This window comes from Lagenorhynchus albirostris, chromosome 3 (genome assembly GCF_949774975.1).
Source record: "Lagenorhynchus albirostris chromosome 3, mLagAlb1.1, whole genome shotgun sequence".
Lineage (NCBI taxonomy): Eukaryota > Metazoa > Chordata > Mammalia > Artiodactyla > Delphinidae > Lagenorhynchus > Lagenorhynchus albirostris.
Genome location: NC_083097.1, coordinates 82,562,330 through 82,588,071, shown reverse-complemented (window position 1 = coordinate 82,588,071; position 25,742 = coordinate 82,562,330). Strand labels below are relative to the sequence as shown.

General features: G+C 34.0%; 1 protein-coding gene across 1 annotated transcript in view; it reads left to right on the top strand.

Moving 5' to 3' along the window:
* Positions 1-19,873, top strand: part of SLCO4C1 (solute carrier organic anion transporter family member 4C1) — a 60,629-nt gene extending 40,756 nt beyond the window's left edge. Inside the window, exons 5-13 of the mRNA XM_060146174.1 lie at positions 1,162-1,283; positions 2,452-2,564; positions 4,625-4,769; positions 5,184-5,379; positions 10,827-10,980; positions 14,650-14,840; positions 16,118-16,182; positions 17,556-17,693; positions 19,645-19,873. Of these exons, the coding sequence (XP_060002157.1) occupies positions 1,162-1,283; positions 2,452-2,564; positions 4,625-4,769; positions 5,184-5,379; positions 10,827-10,980; positions 14,650-14,840; positions 16,118-16,182; positions 17,556-17,693; positions 19,645-19,805 (1,285 nt within the window). The 3' untranslated portion in view covers positions 19,806-19,873. The remainder of the gene's footprint in view (positions 1-1,161; positions 1,284-2,451; positions 2,565-4,624; positions 4,770-5,183; positions 5,380-10,826; positions 10,981-14,649; positions 14,841-16,117; positions 16,183-17,555; positions 17,694-19,644) is intronic.
* The last annotated feature ends 5,869 nt before the right edge of the window (positions 19,874-25,742 follow it).

The window sequence follows — 25,742 nt, the reverse complement described above, 5'->3', positions numbered from 1 at the left end:
GCATGAAATGAAGTAGATCTTTTTGACTCCAAAATCCCCTTCTTACCCACTGAGTTACCATCTCCTTTTCCTGAATAGAGAAGTTAGTGGCCTTTGCTGAGGCCATATTTTCTCATTTTACTGTAACTTCACAGTCCTTTGCATGACTGTGAGCAATGAATAAGAAAATGTGGTCACAGTATGTGATTTGTTAGTCCCAGGTTAATCTTTTAGAGACTAGGTTAATCTGTTTTTTTTTTTTTTTTTTTTTTTCGGTACGTGGGCCTCTCACTGTTGTGGCCTCTCCCGCTGCGGAGCACAGGCTCCGGCCGCGCAGGCCCAGCGGCCATGGCTCAGGGGCCCAGCCGCTCTGCGGCATGTGGGATCTTCCTGGACCGGGGCATGAACCCGTGTCCCCTGCATCGGCAGGCGGACTCTCAACCGTTGCGCCACCGGGGAAGCCCTAGGTTAATCTTTTAGAGACTATAGGTTAATAAAAAATTTCAGAAGGTGGTACAATACAAAGATACTGATGTTTGTAGCCCTAGGTTAATCTTTTCCAGACTGTATAAAAAGGTGTACAGAGGAAGCCCTTGAGCAGAAAGCTGGGTTTTAATTTCAGTGGAGTGAAATGAGTTGTAGAAATGATGTGTTTTGAGGAAGAGCCTGTTGATATAAAAATATGACAACCATTATAACAAACTGTTAATATATTATCACTTTAAGAAGAATTTCACATTCAAATGAATGCCACAATTGGGGCATAGTGTATGGGCGTTTAACAAAAATCAGTGATTCGCTGTGAGATGTATTTAGTATTCTATATATATACTATATATTATAATATTCAGAGAAGAAAAATGTAGCCAAAGTTAGATAAAGAATGTTCAGAAATTCCATGCATGCTTTCAAATAGTCAACATACATATATTTACTATTAAATATTTAAAACTTCTGTGTTGTATTTGCCATGTGGAATACTTTGTAAATCATTATTCTTAGAGCTCTCACTTATGCCTGCTATCCATTGTGATTCTTCAAAATGGCTCCACTAGAAATTTTGGATAATATAATAATATTTCTCTATATATGCATTTGAATGATAAATTATATAATTATCGTGACTGAGTTTTAATTAACAAGGTAGAGTTGACTTTTACCTCCTGTTTTTCTGTCATATAGCATTGATATCACTGAGGATGATCCACGATGGCTGGGGGCATGGTGGATTGGATTTCTCATGTCTTGGCTCTTTGCCTGGTCTTTGATAATACCTTTTTCTTGCTTTCCAAAGCACTTACCAGGTAAAAATATTTTCTTTAAAACCAGGGAGTTTTATTCCAATTCTAGGCCAATTGTTGCTTTCTACATTATTACTAAGAACCCTAGAAAATTCACTATTTTTTTAAATAGAATCTCAGTTGTCTGCCTATGCAAACTTTTGAATATCTGTCTTTATTTTAGGAAATATTGGGTAACAATCTTAATATTCATGGTTTTTCTTTATTTTCATTTAATACCCAATAAAACTGTACATATTCACCTCTTTATTAAATTTATATCTTATGTGTTATCTGGAATCTTGCTTTATGTTTATGTGAGATATAATATCTTTTAAACTATTAGTTTGTATTTAGTTAGTAACTTCAAGAGCCAATCGGCTTTAAATTATTGATGTTAATTATTTATTAATGATAGTACAAGTACTTTTTTTTCAATTGTCACCAAAGTCATGCTTTTGTATACTTTTTTTTTTTTTTTTTCGGTACGTGGGCCTCTCACTGTTGTGGCCTCTCCCGTCGCGGAGCACAGGCTCCAGACGTGCAGGCTCAGTGGCCATGGCTCACGGGCCCAGCCACTCCGCGGCATGTGGGATCTTCCCGGACTGGGGCACGAACCCGTGTCCTCTGCATCGGCAGGCAGACTCTTAACCACTGTGCCACCAGGGAAGCCCTTGTATACTTATTTTCACCAAATTTCAATACTAAAAATCTGTCCTAAAAGAAAAGATTAATAGAAAAGAATATCTATTCCTTTGTCTGTGAGATTTTGTTTCTTTATAATCATGTGGTTCATATACATATCTATAGAAGTATTTTTCTCCAGGCTGAAGGCATTTAGTTGTTTCTGTTATATGTAACAGAATAGATGTAACAGGATAGATGATTAACTTCTGGAAATGGGTAGAAGAAAAGTAGGCAGAGTAGAAGTAGATGGACTCATTGATTTCTTTCTACCTTGGGCCATCCAACTTATGAGTCTATGTATTGACTGTTTTCTCAGATTTATTCACGGTACTATTATTAAAAATTAGACATGATAATAGGTAATAAATATTATTTCATCTAAAAAACATGTTAGAATTAGAGTAGAAGAGAAGCGCTTTAAACATTCTTTGTTTAATGCATAAAGGATGAGAAAGAATCATTAGAAAGCAAGAAGATAGAGTGGGTAAATTTACTATATTTTTAGGTACAGCAGAAATTCAAGATGGAAAAACTTCCCAGATTCATCAGAGTAATTCTTTACAACATACAGATGGGAATTTTGGACAAAGTTTTAAAGATTTTCCAGCTGCTCTAAAGGTAAAATAACACTGTACACACACACACACACACACACACACACACACACACACACACACACACACAACTATACACACATACATATGTAGATATATGTATATATTACAAATATATATAAACAGTATATCCATACACACAAATATTATCATAATGCACTCTTGCTGGCTTATTTACTATAGTTCTAGCTCTTATAAAAACCTCTTCAGATTTAATTGTATTGTGCTTTGAGTAAATGAAAACTATTCCAGAGTAGATCGGTTGGAAGAACATGAGTTATCTTATTGGCAATATCAATATTCAGTGGTTCCGCGTTAGCATATAGTCCATTATCCCATGCCATTTCCCTTGTGTAATGGATGGATCAATTATCATTGAATTGTAAATGTTTTTGAGAATGCCAAACCAATATTTTTCCCTTGTGAGAGAAGTGGCGGTTAGTGGTTACTTGTTTTGAATTTGAGGTTAAAGAAACAAAAGTGTTATGGTCTGTTTTATTGAACTCGGCAGAGAAGTATTCTTTCTATTTAGCATCATAAAAGTTTTGTACATAAGGGAATTTATAATTTTACCTTTTCAAGATTTGAACTTATTTACTTTTTATTATTTTTTTCCCTCCTCAAATGAAAGCCTTAACATGTTTTTACTCCATTCATCCTACTTTTTAACTCTCCTTCCTCCTCTTCCATACAGGCACATTCTTGTGTTTTGCTGAGATTGTTTATAATTGTTTTTAATTCTAATTACTGTTATTTTCTTTTATAGTAGTTCTCTTCTATTTCATATATTTCTATTTATTCTATAAATTCTTATATGTATCAAGAGTCATTACTCACCAATGCTTTTTTTATCCTTATGTTCTCATGCTTTGAGATCTTGATTCTGATTCAGATCTCTATAGATACAGCATTTTATTGCTGGTTTTTCTCAGATAGGATGCCATCTAAGTATCCTTGAATGTCAGAATGATATTTCTGACTGGATGGATACTTTCAGATCATACTCCTTTAATTCTAGTAGTCTGTAGATGTTGTTTGGCTCTTTTCTAGTTAAATATGTTGCAGTTGAGAAGCTTCAAGTTAATGTGATTCTTAGTTATTTCTATCTGCAAATTTGTAAATTTTTTCATTTCTCTTTGATTTCAGGAAATTCACTAGTTTATTCCTAAATATGTATCATTTTTCATTAATCCTTGCTTGGAGTCCATTATCTTTTTCAATCTGAAAACTTAAATATTTTCTGCTCATTATTTTTAAAAATTATTGCATTTCTTCATGCAGGTACTTTTTTTCCTTTTGTCACTATTGTTATTCTTATGTTCGATCATCTGGCTCTGACTTCTAAATCTCTTATCTTGCCTTTTTGTGACTCCTTTGTGTGTGTGTGTTGCTCAGTTTTATTAAATTTTTTTGCATTGAATATTCTAGAACTATACTTTGTGGGTGTTCACTTTATGGTTAAATATTGTGAAATAACTGAATCTCTACACTCCCCTCTGGTAGATTAATAAGGTTCTGAGAACTCCAGCAATATAGACCCTTATTGAAAATTGCTTAACTCTATACCTAAGGTTCTTAACTACCGAGAGCAATACTTGTGGAGCAATACCAAAAGTTTGATACTTAGAGACCACTCTCATCTTTGCTCACAGTCAATTCTTCATTTACTGGACATAGGGATTCAGAACACAATTTAAAAAAATCGAATATGGGGTAGATTTATTGTATGGAGATATATAGTAAGACTGGGGAAGAGAACTTTCCAAGCCAGCTTCTACCTCCTTTCCTGGTCCCTTGCATATGATCAAGGCACATTCACCCTACTGATTAATCATCTGTCAATTTTCTAGGTGCTCCATGTATAAATTTTCTCAACATTGTATGTATAAAACTATTAGTGATCAGTATTTATACTTTTGTGCTAAAGAAAATGCTGAAATTTTACAAATAATTATATTGTGTGTATTTAAAATGTGCTATTTCATCATGGTACCTACCATTCTAATGCTGCATTTTGCAGTATAATCGTAGTTATTCATTTGGTGAACTGTATTTTTTCTTTAGAATTTGATGAGGAATACTGTCTTTATGTGTTTAGTTCTATCAACTTGCTCAGAAGCCTTAGTTACTACTGGATTTGCTACATTTTTACCTAAATTTATAGAAAATCAGTTTGGATTGTCTTCCAGCTCTGCAGCTACCCTTGCAGGTAAAACATTTTCTTTGTTCTAGCTTAATCTAATAATCTTACTTTACCACATTAGATATTTATTAAAATAGCATAAAATTTTGGATAGCCCACTCCTTGAAGTTTAAACTTTACACTGATTTTGATAAACGTTTCCAATTTTCTGACATTAGACAATCTATTGTATGAATTTGAGAGATACAAATGCTATATACAGAGGTAAAGCGAATATATATTAATCTTAATATTCAAAACATTAATTTTATTAATCTCTTAATATAACTGTTAACTCATTTACTCATGTTGTTTCTAAATCACATGAGTGCTTTCATATGTTAAAACCATAGTACTACTTGTTTTTGATGTTTTCCAATTGTTGGTATAAATTACTGAGTATACGTGTATGTTTTCTCACTGTGTCTTCTTTCTCATTAGGGACTGTTTTAATTCCGGGAGCTGCTCTTGGTCAGATTTTAGGTGGTATCCTTGTTTCGAAATTCAAAATGACGTGTAAAAACATAATGAAGTTTGCTTTGCTCATGTCTATAACTGCACTTACACTGACTTTTGTATTTGTTTATGCCAACTGTGAAAATGAGCCATTTGCAGGTGTATCTGAATCATATAATGGGTAAATATATTTCACTGCTTTTTGATATTAATATCAGAGTAATAAACTATGTGTGTATTTCCAAGTATATGCTTTCTTAAATAAAATGATAAGAAATTGGCTTTTTAAAAAAAATTGGAAGGCTGCTTTTCCTGTGTAAGAATATGTAGTTTTTACTTTTAGTTTCAATAATTGATATCATATTAACAGTTGGATATTTTTTCAGAAAGAATTTAAGAAACAACTATTCTGTACTGAGTACTATTCTCGGGGATACAAAGATTAATATTACAGAATCTTTGTCCGTAATGGATTCAACATCCTAGGGAGAATTTCATATTATTCCTATTTCATATTCCTATTGATTTAAATTTTAAAACTCCCTATGGTGAAATTCTCCTATTAGATGGATTGAAAATAGGCTAGTAGAGAAATTAAAATGAAGCTAAAACTAGGTGATACTAATCACTGTTGTGTTTACTTTAGAAGTTCATGTTTATTATAGAGAAATAAATAACTTCTTGTTGTTATGACCTGTAAACATATTTCTACCTATAACTGGTTTGACCATTTTATCTTTCCTTGCCTTATTTGTTTTGCTTTGAAATCCTAAGCCACAACAGAGGATCAGGCTGTAGGACATTGCCCAGCAGTGTGTTTTATGGCCCACAGTGCCGCTTTAATTGTTTGAATATATGTGTTTGAGACTGTTGAAGGGGATGGTGCTCCAGGTCAAGGACTCTCTAATTTTGTATTAATATGGCATTCAGATAACCTAAATAAAGGAAAAAGTTTGTTTTGAAAAGTTTGCCAGTAACAATTATCGTGATTTGTAGCTACTGTTCATATCTGTCATTCTTTTATATTAATGAAAAATGTTCGAAAGCAATGTTTAGTCCAGCTCCATTACATTTGTTCAACAATTCATCGACTGCTTCCTCTGGCAGACTTTTATGGCAAAATTCCTACTCTAAAGGAGTTTCTAGGGTAGCAGGATAGATTGGGAAACAAAACAGTGAATGAACAATGAATTACGTGGTGAGAGATATAAAAGGCTATGGAATTAAAAAGAGCTTTTCAGTTTCTTTAATTAGATTTAGGAATGGCTTCATGGCATAATAGAGAAATAGGGCTAAAATATCTCTAAGTATACAAAAAGCTTGAGAGAGAAAGATTTGGGAGAGAGGGAATGGCAAAGGAATATGTTAAGCCAAAGCATAAATGCTAGAAAGTGAAGGTACCAGTTTGAATGGCGCTTAGGTCATGTGTCTGGAAATAGTAGAAAGATACCTGGAAAGGTCGAAAGATAGATAGAGGTAAGTTGTGCAGAAACTGACTGACACCTATAAACTTTACCCAAATGTACCCCAAGAAACCACTTTTTTTGTATGTTCCTTTTAGAAGTACAGAAACTTCTGGATAGTTTAATACTACTCTATCACCTTGATGCAGAGATGATGTGGATGTGAATCCATCTGATATTTTCTACCTTAAGCAAGAGTCACTACCAGATGGGTGGCCTTAGCCTAATCAGAAGGGAAAGCAAGTGAGGTGGTGTCAGTTTGACGTGCATGTGGGGGCTGGTCATCGAGAGGTATCAAGGTCTGGGACATAGAGACAGAGCTTAATTACATACACATTCTCAGTGGTGAAAAAAACTGAAAGTGAGTATACACACATACACACGCACATTCACACACACGGGATGTGTGTGCGTGTGTGTGTAGATTCTATTAATAAAGAGATAAGGCTTGAAGTCACAGTGGAGGTGTGAAATTGTCAGATCATTCTTTTTTTTTTTTTTCTTTTTTTTAGTGGTACGTGGGCCTCTCACTGTTGAGGCCTCTCCTGTTGCGGAGCACAGGCTCCGGACGCGCAGGCCCAGCGGCCATGGCTTACGGGCCCAGCCGCTCCGCGGCATGTGGGATCTTCCCAGACCGGGGCAAGAACCCGTGTGCCCTGCGTCGGCAGGCGGACTCTCAACCACTGCGCCACCAGGGAAGCCCTGTCAGATCATTTTTCTCTGTGGTCCCAGATTCTTAATTTAGCTATGTGCCCTGCATATTAAAATGTCTACATCATGGACAGCTTAGTCATAATAACCTTATGCAAGAAACACGTGTATAAGACAAAGTACAATGAAAGAACAGACTAAGAAGCTCAAGAGGGCTTCCCTGGTGGCGCAGTGGTTGAGAATCTGCCTGCTAATGCAGGGGGACATGGGTTCGAGCCCTGGTCTGGGAAGATCCCACACACCACGGAGCAATTAGGCCCGTGAGCCACAACTACTGAGCCTGCGCATCTGGAGCCTGTGCTCCGCAACAAGAGAGGCCCGCGCACCACGATGAAGACTGGCCCCCGCTTGCCCCAACTAGAGAAAGCCCTTGCACAGAAACGAAGACCCAACACAGCCAAAAATACATAAATTAATTAAAGTACCCTTAATTTAAAAAAAAAAAAAAGCTCAAGAAATACCTTCTTAGTGAAGTGGGAGAAAGAGAGGTTGTGAAGATGCAGGGTTTGTAGTAAGTACACACAGTATTTTTTCCCTATCTGGCCTATAGCTAGAATTTCATTGCTTATCTGAAACAGCGCCTTAAAGAGGCATGTCTATCAAGAAGTTGCAGTAGATTTAGGGAAATCTTTGCTTATTGTAGAAACATAATTATAGAATAATAATTTGGATTCAAATAAGACATTAATGTTTAAATTCAGCTATTCGTGATAAACACGTTTCTCATATATACATATATATGCATAAACACACATTTATGTGTATTTTTAAAATTATATATTTTTTGTGTATAATCAAAATGATACATTTTAAATATTTTTAATATTCAATTTTTAAAAATTTAAGATTTTTATATATTAAAAATATGTATATATTAAGAAAATTTAATAAACTTCACAGGCACTGGCTATTTTCCTGGTAATAGTTTCCCCTTTACTTTATGAAATAAACCTTTAGAAAATGTGTAGGCTAAGGTGATTAAACCCTTGATAATAAAGAATATATTCTATATTTCTTTGTTTCTACTGTAGTTTGCCTCAGACTGTCTTAAATTTTCATGTTCTTAGTAATCATTTATCAATAATATGGGGATTATATATTGGAAAAATTTAATTTAAAAATTATTGTGTAGAGGCTATTTCTAGAGTTGCAGGGATAGTTTTTCTGTCACCTTATTTCTACATCTATATTGTAAACTAGATGTGGGCAGAGACTATCCTGATTGCTTTCATGAATGGAATCATGCTTGATAAAGACATCTAGCAGCAGCCTGTGGAATAGATTTGAAGACAGAGAGACTCTAAGCAGAGAGATGAATTACTTAAAATTTACTCTTTGATCACCCTTTCCTTCAAACTCGCTACTGATTTGTTCCCCATTTGTTTTATATTCTTCTCTTTAATCTGTTTCCTTCATGAGCTTCTTGTTCTCCACTTACTCCTTAGGTGTCATCATTTTGCAACATAGCAGTTATCTTCTGATACTTAGATAAATCACTCATTTACTGTTTTTGATCCCCAGTGCAAGATCTTGGCTTCATGGCTGCAGGGAATTTTATTCCTCCCTCCCTCCCTCTTCCCTTCCTCCCTTCCTTTCTTTCCCTCTCCCCGCCTCCGTCTCTCCCTCCCTCCCTCCCTGCCCTCCTTCCTCCCTCCCTTCCTTCCTCTATCTTCATCTCTACTTCTTTATTTATTTTAGATATATTTCCACCACTTTGAGTCTAGCACATGATTGGAGCTCACTACGTATTCATGAAATAAATGAACTCCCAAGACCTCTCTGTACTCTTCGACTCTTTATATGGTTGATCTTATCATTCTCAGAGTTTCAGCTACATCTATATGCAAATGGATATTAAGATACCTGGCTCCAGGCCAGATTTCTTCACCAAATTTGAGACTCTTAATCTCAATATGTATAAAACCATACCCATCACCTCTTCCCCAGAACTAGTTCTTCTCCACCAAAATGCCAAGTTAGACACTAGGAGTCACTCTTGACTTTTCCATCCTGTTCCTATCTTCAGTCAACCAAACACCAAATCTTACTGATTCTACATCCAAAATATTTCTCAAATCTGTTTTTTTTAATCAAAATTCTATTTTAGTTCTCCTACACATTATCATAATTTATTGCCTAGGGTATTGTAACTGGTCCCCTTCCTCCAAATTCAAACTCTGTATAACTCCTAGGGCTATTTCTTTAAAATGTACTTTTCACATTGCCACTTTTCAGTCTAAAATACTTGATTACTTTTTCAAAATAAGTTAAAGCCCATTGTTTTTTAACAAGGCCCATGAGGCTTTCAACAATCTGGTCCATGACTCTTTTCCAACTACATTTCCTATCACTCTCTGCCTCAGACATCATTCATATTTCTCCATATAGAATGTTATTTCTCACCTTAGGACTTTTATCAGCTTCTCTGAAGTACCCTTCGCCTTCCCCATTTACTCAGCTAACTCACTCATTCTTTAAGACTCATCTCAGACAGATGCTCCTTCAGACCCACTTATCTAAACTTTGGCTTGTTTTAAGTGTCATTCCTCAGTGCAGATATATAAAATACATTTTGTTGATATCTATAACCACAGTCTATAACCATATTAGTGTATAAATTTGTGTCCACTCTACTCCTAGACTGTGAAATCTTTGAGAATGGTGACTGTCTTATCAGCTTTGTAGTCCCAATACCTAGCATAGGGCCTAGCACTTGCTCAATATATATTGGTTTAATGAACAAATAAATAAGGGATTGGAGAAGTATCTCTGCCTAGGGTAACCCTTTATATTTTAAAAGATGTTCCTCCTATTAAGAGGCAGCATGGAACAACACCGAGCCTGGGAACCAGGAGTATTATATTTGGAAAAGAAAGAAAAGTAAATTAATTTCTCTGGGACTTAGTTTTCCCATTGATAAAGTGAGTATGCTGAAGATTACAATTGTATTCATCCTTCCAGGTTTAAAATTTCACTCACATCCCAGGGAAATTAGGCAGTGTCTGCATACATTTTGGTTGTCACAACTAAGGGGATGCTACTGGCATCCAGTGGGTAGAGGCCAGGGATGCTGCTAAATATACTACAACCCACAGAACCAGCCCTCCCTCACCCCGCACCAAAAAAAAAAAAAGAAAGAAAGAAAGAAAAAGAAAGAATTATCTGGTACCAAATGAGAAACTGCTTTATTTGCTTACTCTGCCTATGTTTTTTAAATCATTGACAGACATTACATCATATAGCTATTGTTTCTACTGCCTGTCTCTTCCACAAGAAGTTAATTAAGCTGTATGTGAAAAGGCAGACATTCTGTTTGTTTTATTTGTTCAGTAATTAAATGAAGTGTTGAGTAAGTGAATAAATGATTGAATGGCAAGATATAACAATGCTTCTGAACTGTTCATTAAAAGTTATAACATAGATAATTTACCCATCTTTTATTTCTTGTTGACAGGACAGGAGAACTGGGAAACTTGATCGCTCCTTGTAATGCCAATTGTAACTGCCTGCGATCATATTATTATCCTATCTGTGGAGGAAATGGAATCCAATATTTTTCTCCCTGCTATGCAGGTTGTACAAATTCTGTTTCCAAAAGACATCCAAAGGTAACTTGTGTCTTTACCTTACTTTACCTTACTTCCTTTACCTCAATGAGGCAGTATGTTTGTGTATTTCTGATGCCCTTCCTTATCCCTCTAGTGGTGTTATGCTGTGCCTAGTCTTTCCTTCCTGGCCCACCTCCTCCATTCAGAAGCCAGGCATAAAGTTTCAGTCAAGTAAAATGAATAAGTTAGAGAGATCTGCTATACAACATTGTACCTGTGTGAACAATAATGCATCGTACACTTAAAAGTTGTTGTGTTCTTACCTTAATTAAAAAAAAAAAAGGCCCTTGACCACTCCATATGAAAAAGATTCTTCTTCCTTTATACCTCACATTCAATTACTGTTGAAAAATCAATTTAGCAGTTCTTCACATTACATCTTTATAACATCACTTCTGTTATAGAAGTGAAATATTATTTACCTTTTTACATTGTTTTATTTTTTCTCAACTATACTTTATGTCACTGGAAGTCAGGGAACTTCTCTTATTCTTTCTGAGTACAGTGTATATAATAAAAACACAGTAAATATTTGTTGCTTTTAATTGATACACCATGGACACATTAAAAATATATACAGATCACTAATCTGTTCTCAAATGCAAGTTTACTTTTAGCTGCAGATTAGAATGCATATCAGGACTTCCCTAGTGGTGCAGTGGTTAAGAATCCGCCTGCCAATGCAGGGGACACGGGTTCTATCCGTGGTCCGGGAAGATCCCACATGCCGCGGAGCAACTAAGCCTGTGTGTCACAACTACTGAAGCCCATGTGCTCTAGAGCCCGCATGCCACAACTACTGAGCCCACGCACTGCAAATACTGAAGCCTGCGCACTCTAGGGCCCGTGCTCCACATATGAGAAGCCACCGCAATGAGAAGCATGTGCACTGCAATGAAGAGTAGCCCCCGCTCGCTGCAACTAGAGAAAGCCTGCGTGCAGCAACGAAGACCCAACACAGCCAAAAAATAAATAAAATTAAAAAAAAAGAATGCATATCAGTTTACCTAAATATGATTTCTTTTTAATACAATTAAATGGTTTAAGAAAATCCAATAGAATTTTGTTGTACTACATCTACACTCTAAAGATTTTATCTTCGTTAAATTTAATAGCCTGGGAAGAAATAATATTCACATTACTAGTAGTACATAATAGGTAATATTATGCATTAATAGATAATGTGATAACTTTAAAAAGACCTGAGGGAAATATATAATATGATATACGAGACTACAATGAATAAGGTATGTAAGAATTATATGACAAAACAGCACAATCTTGGATATTTGAAATATGTATTAGTGAAATGGCATTCCTTTTCCTATATAAAGATAATTTTAAGATTGCAAGAAAAGATTTTTACATAAATAAATAGAAATCATTAATTGAAATAATCTGTAACAGTACTTCAGATTTATTTTAGAACTAACACAGATGTCTGTATGTGTGTGTGTGGTTATACACATTTATATGTTCATATATACGCACATAAATATATGTCTGTACATATGTATACATATCTTTAATGATTTTGTGTGTAATAAATACGTCGAACATTTATCTCAACAGAGATGTAGGATTTCATCTTTCTGCTAGGGGTAAACCAGAATGTGAGAAACAGTATACATTTTTTTTCATATTACCTAGCTTATAGACTTAAAACTAGTTGTCTAACAACATTGAAAAATATGCCAGAAAAAATGTGGTGAATCATAGCAGACTTAATAGACTTGGTTGACGTGCAGTTTTAATCCTTGGAGTAAAACTAACTAAATAACTACCATAAAGTTCCTGTGAAAATTTAATGAAAGATTACCATGCCTTCAAACCAGTGGACATCTGGGGTTGCTTTAGTTTCAAAACAGGTTGAGAAAATTAGGTGTTTGTATCAGTTATAAGGAATCAGATTCCACAAGTGAGCATAATACATATCATAGGTGAAGGTAAACTATTCCTTTGAGAGGCAGATAAGTAGGTAGCATTTTCCTGTATATAAAATATCATCAATCAATAAGTGCTATTGACTAACTCTAATGAGAAGATTATGACAAGGAATTAAATTAATGGAAGGGTTTTACTCACATAGCAAAATGTATAGACACAAATACCGTCCTGCACAAGGAAACCAAAATAAATGAATAAATAAGTAAATAAATAAAAAATCTAATACCCAGAGCACACTTGAAATGGTATTGGTTATTTTGACATGGTTAATTCGATATTTATATTTGTCACCAAATAGTATCATCACCATTTTAAACAATAAATTGTCTTCTAGGGATTGTTTCAGAAAAGCAAGTTATTTTGACTTCCAAATTTTCTTTTTGACCTGGCTTTTTTATGTCCAACTAGTCCATGTAACAACTCATTTTTTCACAGGATCTTTTTATGAAATATATCAGATAGGCAAAATGCATTGATAATAATGTAATAAATATCTATGCACATTTGTTCACAGAAATAGAATATATTTCCTACCAGTGATCTGAACTACAAAAACAGATGTTGACTAGCAGCTAGCTATATTATAGGCAAATATATACTTTTTTATGTAAGAGAGTTGTAAAGCTTCATTAAGATACAAAATACTGTTTTCAGTTTTCCTTCTTAAAAATTTTAAAGGCTACTTTATTTCATTATTTGACATATCGGATTGCTGAGTATGTAATATTTCATTTTAGGAATGTCACCTGCATATTTGATTTTCCTGGATCAGTACCAGTGGTCTCTGGCCTTTGCGACAGTAAAAGCACCACTTCACTCTGACTTCTCTAGCTCTGCTCTGACTTTATTGAGGCCTTAAACATATAAAAAGATTTGTAGTAAGGGTGGGCTTGAGATGTAAAAAGCCTTTAAAAATGATTATGCCTAACTTTTCAAATACCTGAACTCTTTTCCTGCAAAAGTAATACTTGTGATTTTTAAACATGTTACTTTCCAACATTTCATATTATTAATTTATATGTATACATATATGTGCATATATATGTGTATATATATATTAAATAGTTAATATGTTAATAAAAATAGCCTTCAGGATAACATAATAACTTCTAGTTTTTGATTATCATAAATATGCCATCTTAAGAAGGATCCAGTTTGCTTTTGGTAAAACAATTCAAAAAGTTCAGAAAATTATAGTAAAAAGGTTTAGTTGAAAGTAGTTTTTTTTCCCTCAAACTCTTGTAATGTATTAGTTAATTTACTGTGGCAATTGTTAAAATTAGAGTGTTAGTTCTTTCAAACTAGCATAAATAGTGAGATTGTCACTATGCATGCTTTTCTTTGTGTCCTAATAATGGAAAAGAAGAAAATTAGGAAAACTATTTGAACAATTGTGATCTATTGAAAGCAGCCTAGAATGTGTGAGATCATCTAATTGTTATATTCTTGTCAACTTGTTTTATAAGACATGAATCAATAACAGGTTACAAGTTAAAATAATGGACACAAAAGTCAAATACAGATTATTCTGCTTTGTGACTATGGCCCCTTGTTTTCACTTGCTTGATTTCTTAAGGGTTATTACTGTTTCTTATCACTATTTGATGTGTATGAATTAAGACTGTGTAAGTGTTTGCCATGTCTAAAACTCACATAATTTGCAATGATAAAATATGTTTTGAAGATAAGCACTTTTAGTATGTTTATGTCTAATATTTCCAGGTATATTATAACTGTTCATGTATTGAAAGAAAAACAGAAGTAACACCTACTCCATCAAGTTTTAGTTTTGAAGCTCAAGCTGGGAAGTGTTCGAGTCAATGTAAAAACTTGCCTGTATTCCTTGGCATTTTCTTTGCTGCAATTGTTTTTACCTTCATGGCTGGTACTCCTATAACTGTGTCTATCCTAAGGTATGTGTTATATTGTGAAATTTGCCATCCCTAAGCCAACATGTTGAATGAAAAAAAATGGACTTAGGGATTTATTTGGGGTTTATATTGACTGTTGGTTCCAATACTAATTCAGCCCTTACAAGATCATTAGTTCTGTGGCATTGGGAATGCTACCTCATTGAACCCAAGATGTTTGAGGCTTTAACAAGATCATGGTTGTGAAAGTGTCTTAACATTGCCTACTTGGCGTGTACTCGATGCTAGTTTCTCTGCTTCTTTCATGAGGCTTCGGTTGTAAGCTGGAGTTATAATCATTTGCATTTGAGTATGATGGAAATGGCAGTGCATTCCACATGTGTCAGAATCAGAATGATGTGCATTCTGTCTTATACAGTAGGTGCTGTGATATTAAACCTTCCTGTAAACAGTAAAATATGCTGGCTGTCCCCTGGCTCTTCAGTGTTTTGTGCTTTCATTGGCTCTTCTTCCTTCCACACCACTTTGTAAAAATATTTCCTATTTGCCCTTCCGTAAGCTCATCAGCCTTTCGATATCTTTCCTAACAAACTAGGTTTTTCCGTCTTCAATTTTTGTTCCTTGATACTCACTGCTTTTTCACATACTTTTTGACAAACAGAAGCTTCAGAGATTTTGTCTAAAAACATTAAGTAGTCTGTTAACATAACACCTATTACATCTATGTCACTTTTTACCTACATATATATTTTTTTAAAGACTACTTGATCTCTTCTATCTCCCATCTAACTCTCTTGTGTGCCAACATCATGTCTCATTCATCTCTGAGAGTTATTACTTAAAGAAATATTGTTGAATCAAATTGAGCATCAGAAATTGTTTTACACTACCTCAAATTTGTAACCGTAACTCACAGGTATGATTTCTATCTCAAAGTTAATAAGAGAATAAGAATTATTTGCTTGCAACTTAAGCCATATGACTTGTAACTTATGGGATAGTCAAATAGAAGTCTTGTTAATGAATGTCCTTTCTTCTTTACATTTGCTAAAATTCATACATATTCAATACATTTGTTAAAACTCATTTGACTCCTTTTTGGTATTATTTGCAGTATTTTAGTTGAGATAACATTTTTCTTCTCTTATAATTCCAGAAAGGTTGAACTGTATATAAGCTGTTATAAATAATTTGTTTATTTCATATGTGTAGTATTTGCTTTAATCTAGAAATGCTAAGCTGTTACAAAAATGAATTTGCTCAAAGAGTAAATACACTATACAACCATTTTTTGTCTTATATGCATTTAATATATCCAGGTGTGTTGATCAAAAGCAGCGGTCTCTAGCATTGGGAATACAGTGTGTGTTGCTTCGATTATTAGGTATGCCATTTTTCTTAATGGATTGGTAACTGTTGGTTATTTTTATTCATTACTGTTATTGATTTATTCACTTACAGTATGTGCCAAGAAAACAATTAGTTTAACTGCAGTGGAACTGCAATTAGTTTCTGCAATTGTCATTGAAGAGAGCTGTTTTTCACTATTCAAGATGTAGTATTATTTATATATCACATAGGAAAATAATGACTTTACTTTTCACCTACCTGATTGGTTAACTGTTGTTTCCAATTCTGTAGCAAATATAACCCTAAAGAGTATATTATATTTATTTAAAATATAACATATTATCATCAGCACATTTCTAATAGAGCAAGTAAAAGATAATTTTTTTTCTATTCATATAAAACCTATCACCAACATAAATTATGATAAAATCTTATTTATAACTATTATAATTCCTTTTCCTCTCTGTATTTAACTCCATTTAGGACATAATTATGTTACATTAGCATTGAAAAATGATGAATTTATATGTTTCAATAAAAACTGTGCTGTGAATATTGTATCTAGTTAAGAATTGATGGAAGAAATAATTTATGCCAGAAAATTTTTAAGGTTCCAGATGTAGGAAGAATAATAAGGCAGAAACATGTCTTATGCGTAATTATATGTGTGTATAATTTTATGAATAATATTATGAATAATATTAATGAATAATATTATGAATAATATTAAGATTATTTATAAAAATAAAAATCAAAAGCAGGAAATATTAAGAGATCCCCTAGACCAAGTTTTCAATTTTTTAGATGAGTAAATTAAGGACCTGAGAGATTCAGGGATTTGCCCATAGTTGCACAATTAATGGTGAACTAGGCATGTTAGTGTGAACGTTTGTGTGCATGTACATATGTACATTCCCATGCACATCTATGTCACCGAATGTATGTATGTATATATATAAATATATATACACACCCACATTAGTTTACATGCACATGCACACACACCCGCACACACACGCATAATATATATGCTGTAGTTTAGGAGACTTATTCTGTGCATCAATAATTTATTTTTATTTTTTTAAAGTATAATAGCTAATTTCAAAGACATTTTACTTAACTAAATATTAACCCAATACATGACAGAGACGTTTATTAAAATAACTTCTTGAATTGATTAGAAATATATAATATGTATAATTATTTTAGAATGTTTTATCTGCGTTTCTTTATATTCCTATTGTACATGAACGGATTGATTTGCATATGGGCAGATTAATACCTATATATAAAATATATACATAATCATATATAAAATTGTAATTATAAACTATAATATTCACTTATGTGTATATATATATATATATAAAATCACTTATATATAATCTTCACATGTAATTCTTCTAGGCACAATACCTGGGCCTATTATATTTGGCATCACAATAGACAGCACATGTATTCTCTGGGATATCAACGAATGTGGAATTAAAGGAGCTTGCTGGATTTATAATAACATCAAGATGGCCTATATGCTAGTGGCCATAAGTAAGTGGTGATTTTTTGATATCTTTAGAGTAAATGGATTATGTCAAGAGAAAAAAAATCTTATTGTTACTTACTTAGGTTTTGAAATATTCAGTCCATGCTTTTGGATTATCCTATGGTCCTGAAGCCAAGATCATTTATCATAGCATATTATAAAAGGTCTTAACTGGAGTCTGCAAGGCTCAGTCTAAAATAGAAGAGAGTAACATTTAGCTTTCATCATATCACATATCATATAATTTTCTTTTAACAACTTCTTTCAAGCTTTTTTGGGAAAGTATAACAAAAAGCTAAAAGAGAATTCTAAGAAACTGAAACGATTGTCATTTAGGCACCTGGGCTTTGGAAAGCACACAGAGCTGAGGTAGGGAAGTATTTTCTGGCTCTAAGGCACGTTGTAAGAAACCTTTTTATGGTTTACAAGGTTAGCCATGACGTTTAACCCTTTTTGCCTTTGGTAGTCTGTCTTCCATAGTCTTGGTTAAGCAATCAATGAAAATTAAGAATAAGGAAATAGATCAATGCATCTAGTTTGAAAGAGTATGATAAAATTTAAAATTTAAAAAAACAACCTAAGAAATTACAGTATTTAAAAATAGAGAAATTCTAGGTATAAATACACACACATACAGAGTTGACCCTTGAACAACATGGGTTTGAACTGCTCAGGTCAATTTATAAGCAGATTTTTTTCAATAAATATGTACTACAGTTCTGCACAGTCTTCAGGTTGGTTGAATCCGCCATGTGGAACCGCAAATAGAGGGCAGTCTGTAAAGTTATATGAGGATTTTTGACTGTATGGGTTGCCGGTGCCCCTAACCCCTGAGTTATTCAAGAGTCAACTGTGTGTGTGTGTGTATGTGTGTATTTAAAATAATGTGTGATTGTGGTGTGATTATTTTCACACATGTATCAAGATAGCTTGTTTCTCCTACATGTGTTTAAATCCATAGTATGCTGTCTGAATTTATAATGACAGAATAATAAATTATCCACTGAAGAAATAAATATATAAATCTAGCAAAATAATGAGAAGATACATATTGACTAGAATAGGCAAAATTAATCTTCCCATCACTTTTACCAGTTAAAAAACATTTTTTATTCAGTGTATTTTTATGCTTAAAAATTTATTTAATTGGTTATGTTTGTACTTTTTGACCAAAAAATATAGATAATGAATTGTTCCTTTACCTACTCTGTAGTGAATATGAGAATTTTTTTCCCCAAAACATATATACCTTTAAATATTCCAAGAACATTGTAACTGTAGTACCTATGTAATTGTTCTTCTTATAAATCTAGAAATGCTTAGCGCAGTGAGTATGCCTGTTTTTCAAATACACAGTTTGAGTAAAATATTAATGATTAACACAAATTAGCTACTGCAAAAACCATATTGTGAGGTCATTTAATTTATTTGGCTGGCACTTTGATGCTTGTACTGTGACCAGAACTAGTTTTTCTTCAAATAACTGAGCTTAAAATCAGAATTCTTTGAAGACAAATTGAAGCCTGTGAAGAGTATTGAATGTTATATATTCCCATAGAGGCTTTCTTTTAAGAACTCCAAAGCCTTTTTTTTTTTAGGATTACTTTTCATCATGGACATGAAAATGTTGCAACTTATTATTCAGGTTCAAGGATGTCGTAAGCTATTTTTCCTTGGTTAAGAATGTATTATTGTAACCAAAAATAGAAGAATTATTGTACATTTTCATTGTTTAGAAAGAAAATAAGGACTAGTTCATTGAATTATGGACAGATGTTCTATTGAAGAATATCAACCTTCTCACTAAAGTTTTAAAAATTTAAAACATAAAACTAATTGCTTATATACTTCTCTTTCAATAGTGAGTTTCTACTCATGAAGAATTTTTCAATGAGAATTAATTTTTGTAATAATTAAAGGCCCAAATGCATGATTAATATTTGTTTCTATATTTAGGTGTTACTTGTAAAATTATCACCGTTTTCTTCAATGGGCTTGCAGTCTTTTTGTATAAACCGCCACCATTAGGCACGGATGTGCCATATCAAAATCAGAATTCAGTTGTGACTACGGTTTCATTAGAATGTGATCTCAGCAAAGCAGGGAATGATGGGTAAAACAGCAAAAAAGAAGATTGAAAATTGGCCTCCATCTGTAAGAATACACATTGTCACTGCAGCATTAACTATACAATATGGATAATCATATTTTAAAAATTGATATTTTATAATTAAATGTGTTTTCTGTATATGTATGGACTCTTAATTTGGTTTTGTTTTAATATAAGAAACAGACCTGTGCCTTCAAGGCCCATCAGAAGCCTCAAAACACACACACACACACACACACACACACACACACACACACATATACACACAGAGATACATCTAGGTACGAAATCCCCAACTAATAAACTATACTAGAAACATAAAACCAATGATTAGTTAAAAGTTTACATTTTAAAAACAAAGTGATGTTTCTATCCCTCTTACAACTTGTCTTATCTTAATTATCATTGCCAATAGTTTGGGCTTTTTTAGAAAATTTATGGTGTAAAAATTTAAATTCATCAAGTTTATGTTCGAAGTTTCAAGAACTGTTATTGAAAGACCATGAAATTAAAACCATCTAAATAATATTATTTGATTTTAAATATACATATACTAATCTGTCCTGGATTTATTACAGAAAGTTACTGAACTATTAGAATATTGGTTAATTACCTTCTTTGTGTCCCAGTACATAGTGAATTCAGAAATATTAGCATTGTATGCACATATCTTCACTTTAACTCAAGAATTCCAGAAAGTGATTTGTTGATATTGCTGATTTTTAACACTTACCTCTTATTACTCTATGGTAGTTTTATTCAATTACATGTCTTCCAGAGGAATGTGCCAGCTTCAGTAAAGAAAAGTGCCAATTAGACAGGAAAAGATCGCTTTTTTTTAAATGGCTTACATGCATTTTATTGATATTCTTTGAAAAGATTCCTTAATGAACTACTGATCAATGTTTGTATACTCAGTACTTTAACTTTTCTCATTTTCAAAACTGATCACCTTTAACTTTTCTCATTTTAAAAACTGATCACCTAGTACATTCCTTATAGCACTTCAGTAGTGCTTTGCTCATAGTAGGCATGTATTATTGTTGTTTGATTAAAACATTGAACTCTACTCTTTAACTGATCCACTTATTTAAAGATTAAGTATTTCACATATATGATAACATTATAATTCCATTTTTTCAGATCAGACTTAGGCCAACTTTGTCTACTCAGAATGTGGAGGAGATAGATCAGTGAACATCAGTAAAAATAACTGCTACCTGGTCAAGAATTTTACTGATTAAAAGAAGTGCTGAAGTTCATACCCATTTGAAATTTCATAAAATACGGCTACTAATTTAATAAGATTCATTATCAGCTTTTTCCTAGGTTAGCTTTTTACAAGTAGTGTTTTATATACACTGTGATCAGAATAACAAACAGAGTAAAGGCCTGATAGGAGACCAGGATCAGAAGCATTAGTACTTCACAGAGTTTAGGAGATTATGTTTGGTGGTAATTAGTGGCCAGTGATGATTCAAGAAATGAGTAGCATTTATAAATTGAAATGCAAGAAGGAATGCATTAGAGTTAGGCAAGCAAGCACACTTGAATATTAGAGAATTACAGGAGCAGTGGGTCAGGAATCAGAGGGACAGACCTACTTAAACCAGGAACATATAAACACCAGAGGTTGAAGCCAGATGGGTGGTCAAAAACCCAGGTATTTGAGAAGCAGGAAATTCATAACAACCAAAGAGACAGTTCAAGGTAGGCAGGGGAGCAAACACGTGATACCTCAATTCAGAAGCAGTCTCCCTCCCACCCAGACGGACACATTTTAAATTCCTCTTCGAGCCAAGGCTAAAAGGAGATTTTAGGCTTTCTATATCCTATACGTGAAAGCAGGGAATTGAAACATTTTCTAGCTGTAAAATAATGGCAAATCCTCAGGAACTCATTATTAGAGATGTGAAACAACAGAAAGAGAGGAAACAATAATTATAAAACATAGTAGTCTAAAGCCACTTAATTTAGAGAAAAGAAAAAAAATCACCCCACTCATAGATATAGTTCGATGAATAAGTCACTAAATAATTGGCATTCATAATGATTTTCAGTTACCAAGGGTTTCACTGTATTCAGCATACTCAATTTTAAAGATGATAAACATTTTTACAAAGCTTTAAATGAAAATGATTAAAGTGAAAATAATTTTGGCACTTGAAAGAAGTCAGACTTTTATTTATAACATACATATTTACAAAGAATACCTCCTCTTATGATAGGGCAGTATAGACACTACTGTAATTTATAAACATTGTTTATACTTTTGGATTTACCTAGATTATATGAGTTGGTATTATGCTACTTTTAGAACATAATTTTTCATAATATGTATTTTTCACAGTTTATAATGATTTTTAAGTAAGTTTGAATCTGTAAGTTGACTATGGTGATTTTTGTACATAATTGGATATATGTCTTAAAATTTAACATTTGGATTTTCTTAATTGTAGGAAATACAAATGTAAAGCTCTTACACATGGAAATAACAGTATATAATTGTTTAGCTATGTAAAGTGACAGAAAATACAAGTAAAATTTTGGCTCTTATTTTTTTCAAGATTTTCTTTATTATAAATAATTAGTAAAATGTATATATATATTTTTAAAATATCAAAATGTTTGTATTAGTTTGTTTTAAGTGTTTAACCTTATTAAATGTCACAGATTTTGAAATATGATTTGTCTCTGTTTATGTATACACATACATTTGATGGTTGGGAGAGGGAAAATCAGTGTACTTTTGAAGTCGGTGAATGTAATTTAATTAATCTAGTGATTTCTGCTATCTCAATCGATGTATTTAATTCAATATAAGCCATTCATTATGAAATATAGTCTAAAATTCTTTCATATAACATTTTCCGTGTAAGACAGATGAATATATAGGATTTATATGAGTAGGATATGTGTTACAGATGGTTTATTGTGAAGTATCTGACACCAAAAGTAATGTGTCTTGGAAAGGTTATATTTAATTCATCTTGGGTTATCAAAATTCTCAGTACAATATCTTTAAAGAAATCAAATTGGACATTAATTTGAGATGTAATATTCTTTTCCCCTCACTATAGCACATTCAGGTTCCTTTAGCCTTTTTTGTATGTACCCCAAACAATAAACATTAACATATGTTACATGTGAGTGATGAAAAATAACTAAGAAATCAAAAACAGATCTGGTAAATTGGATCAAAACATTTAGAATTTTAACTAAAATGAATATAGCTTATAAAGATTATCAAGAATTGACATTCTAGTTTTTTCTTTTTAGATTTAACTTGTCTATTTTTAAAATTTTATTTTGTAGTATTTTAGACTCTTAAAAAGTTGTAAAAATAATACAATTCCCCTATAAGCTTTACTCAGCTTCCCCTAATATTGACATTTTACATATCCATAGAACAATGACCTAAACCAGGAAATCAGTTAATACCACATCTGCAAAAGGGCGTGGCAGAACTATTTACTATGATGGTAGTTTTATTTTTGAATTGTTGAACTATGCACATTAAAATGGTACATTTTGCTATATGTAAATTATGCCCCCAAAGAGTTGATTTGCAAAGAAGAAATGATATTAGAAACAATGTTAAAAAAACAACTATTGCTGGGTGTTTCGAAGTCAAATGAGAAAGCCTAAGAGAATCACGCTAGTGATGAGGGTATTTCTAAGAAAGGAGGCTGGTATCTCCTCCTTACTTGGATGTTTGCTGAGTTCAGTCCCTCCCGTCAGAATGGAGTATGTACCCCAACATGTTAAGGCAGGACAGGAACACAGAACTGGGTTCCTGGCTTAAGCTGAGGGATCACAATGCAAAGAGAGGAAGCCTCAGAGGGTTAGATGCACTCATAACATCTGAAAATGAGAATTTCCCATGTGCCATGAGATCATGAGATGCCATGAAATGTGACATTCTCGAGCAGCCCTGATGGGACTCTGCCCAAAAGAGCTGCCTGCTATGAGGGCCTACTATAGGAAGAAAGTAAGGTGGGTAGGTCTGTAAGAAATCAACTCAAGGGAGCGTCAGCCTGCCTGGGAATTGATAATTTCAGATGTCAGTATTGACCCACAATTGCACCCCATTGTTAAACCAGCTTTTATAGACTTGCCATAATGGAGGGCATGGAGGTCAGCCAGGGCTAGTCAAGAGAAAATTATGTAGGTCCTGGTGGTGTCAGGTTTTCGCCTCTCTTCCTCTATTCCTTCCACCCCTTCCTCAGTGCACAAGAATACAGAAGATGAAAAGTCAAGATCTCCCTTGACTTACAACAGGGTTATGTCCTGATAAACCCACTGTAAGTTGAAAGTATTGTAAGTCAAAAATATGTTTCATCCACCTATCTATCAAACATCATGACTTAGCCTATCTTAAAGGCACTCAGAACACATCTTAGCCTACAGTTGGGCAACATCCTGTACACGAAGCCTATTTTATAATAAAGTGTTGATTTTATTGAATTCTGAATTCCACAAAGTGAAAACAGAATGGTTGTATGAGTACAAAATGGTTGTATCGTTTACCTCAGTGACCACGTGACTGGGAGCTGTGGCGGCTGCTGCCCACGTGGCAGCAGAGTATCTACAACGTATCGCTGGCCTGGGAAAAGATCAAACTTCAAAAGTCGAAGTACAATTTCTACTGAATTAGTATCACTTTCCCACCATCCTGATCTCAGAGAGACGGCAGCGAGTGGTCCTGAAAAGAGATCTTAGTTCCCTGCCCAGGAATTGAACCTGGGTAGCCTGGATGAAAACCAGGAATCCTAGCCACTAGACCACCAGGGGCTGGAGGCTAGAAGCAAAGTGGCCCTGGCTCTTTCCCCTATTTGAAAGCAAGAATGTTTCAAGGAGGCAAAAACTGTAAAAACAGGTACAAAGTTTATTATTAAAGATGCAGCACAATGTATGGGAGAGCACACAGAGAAACAGTTTAGGACTGAAGCTAGGCAGAGATACACACCCGGAGAGAAAGCGTGTGGGCGTCCTCTCTACTGAGGAGGAGCTCAGTAAGTCAGAAACTGGGCAGAGATACACACGCTGAGAGGAGCGTGGGCGTCCTAAATGAGGAGCGCAGGAAAGAGGTGATTTAAATCACTTACATAGGACAGTCCTTCCGGGTCTTTGTTTACTTTGGCCAATTGTTTGTTTCTTTTTTCCCACGTGTGACCTGTTCTAGGATCCTCCCCAACGTGCATGCGCAAATTTTTGCTAAGATGGATCCCACCGCAGAGGCCTGTGGGTGCATATCCACACTTATTATGGGGTGGCGGCCCCTCCCTTTTTGACCCCCAGGGAGGCTTCCTGCGCATGTGCAGACAGGGAAGTTTCCTTGACCTCAGGAGTGGTCATCTTATCTCTTTACTTGAGCAGAGCTCAGCTTCTGCCACTAGCTTTGTCTTGGAGTGTCTGGGTGAGAACAAAGCTTCAGTTTTACTCCACCTGACAGACACCTGCTGTCCAGCCCAGGGGCCCATCTATCTCCTACCTCAGTCCTAAAGTTGAAAAAATGGTAAGTGGAACCATCGTAAGTTGGGGCCCGTCTGTAGTGAGGAATTTAACCTACTGCTCTTATTAGGACTCTTTTCCACAAGTCAGTTCTAATTCGGGGGCCAGAGAGAAATGGAACCTTTCTGATACCTAAAAATGGCCACATAGCTATGGAATCTATCCAAGAATGTTTTCGAGGGGTAGAGCTAGCAGATCCTGCAGAATGTACTTGAAAGTAACAATGGGATTAAAATGTTTTTCATGAGTTTCACCTTTTTGAATTACTGTACTATTTTTGTATCCTTTTACTTATTCAAAGGAAATAAACATTATGGGTTTAGTATATTTCTTCCTCTCTAACCTGTGAAAATATTTATTTCTTAACTTTTTGAAATTCATTAACTAGTGTTTGGATTGAGTTGTTGGCTAAGATGACTATAATTGAAGT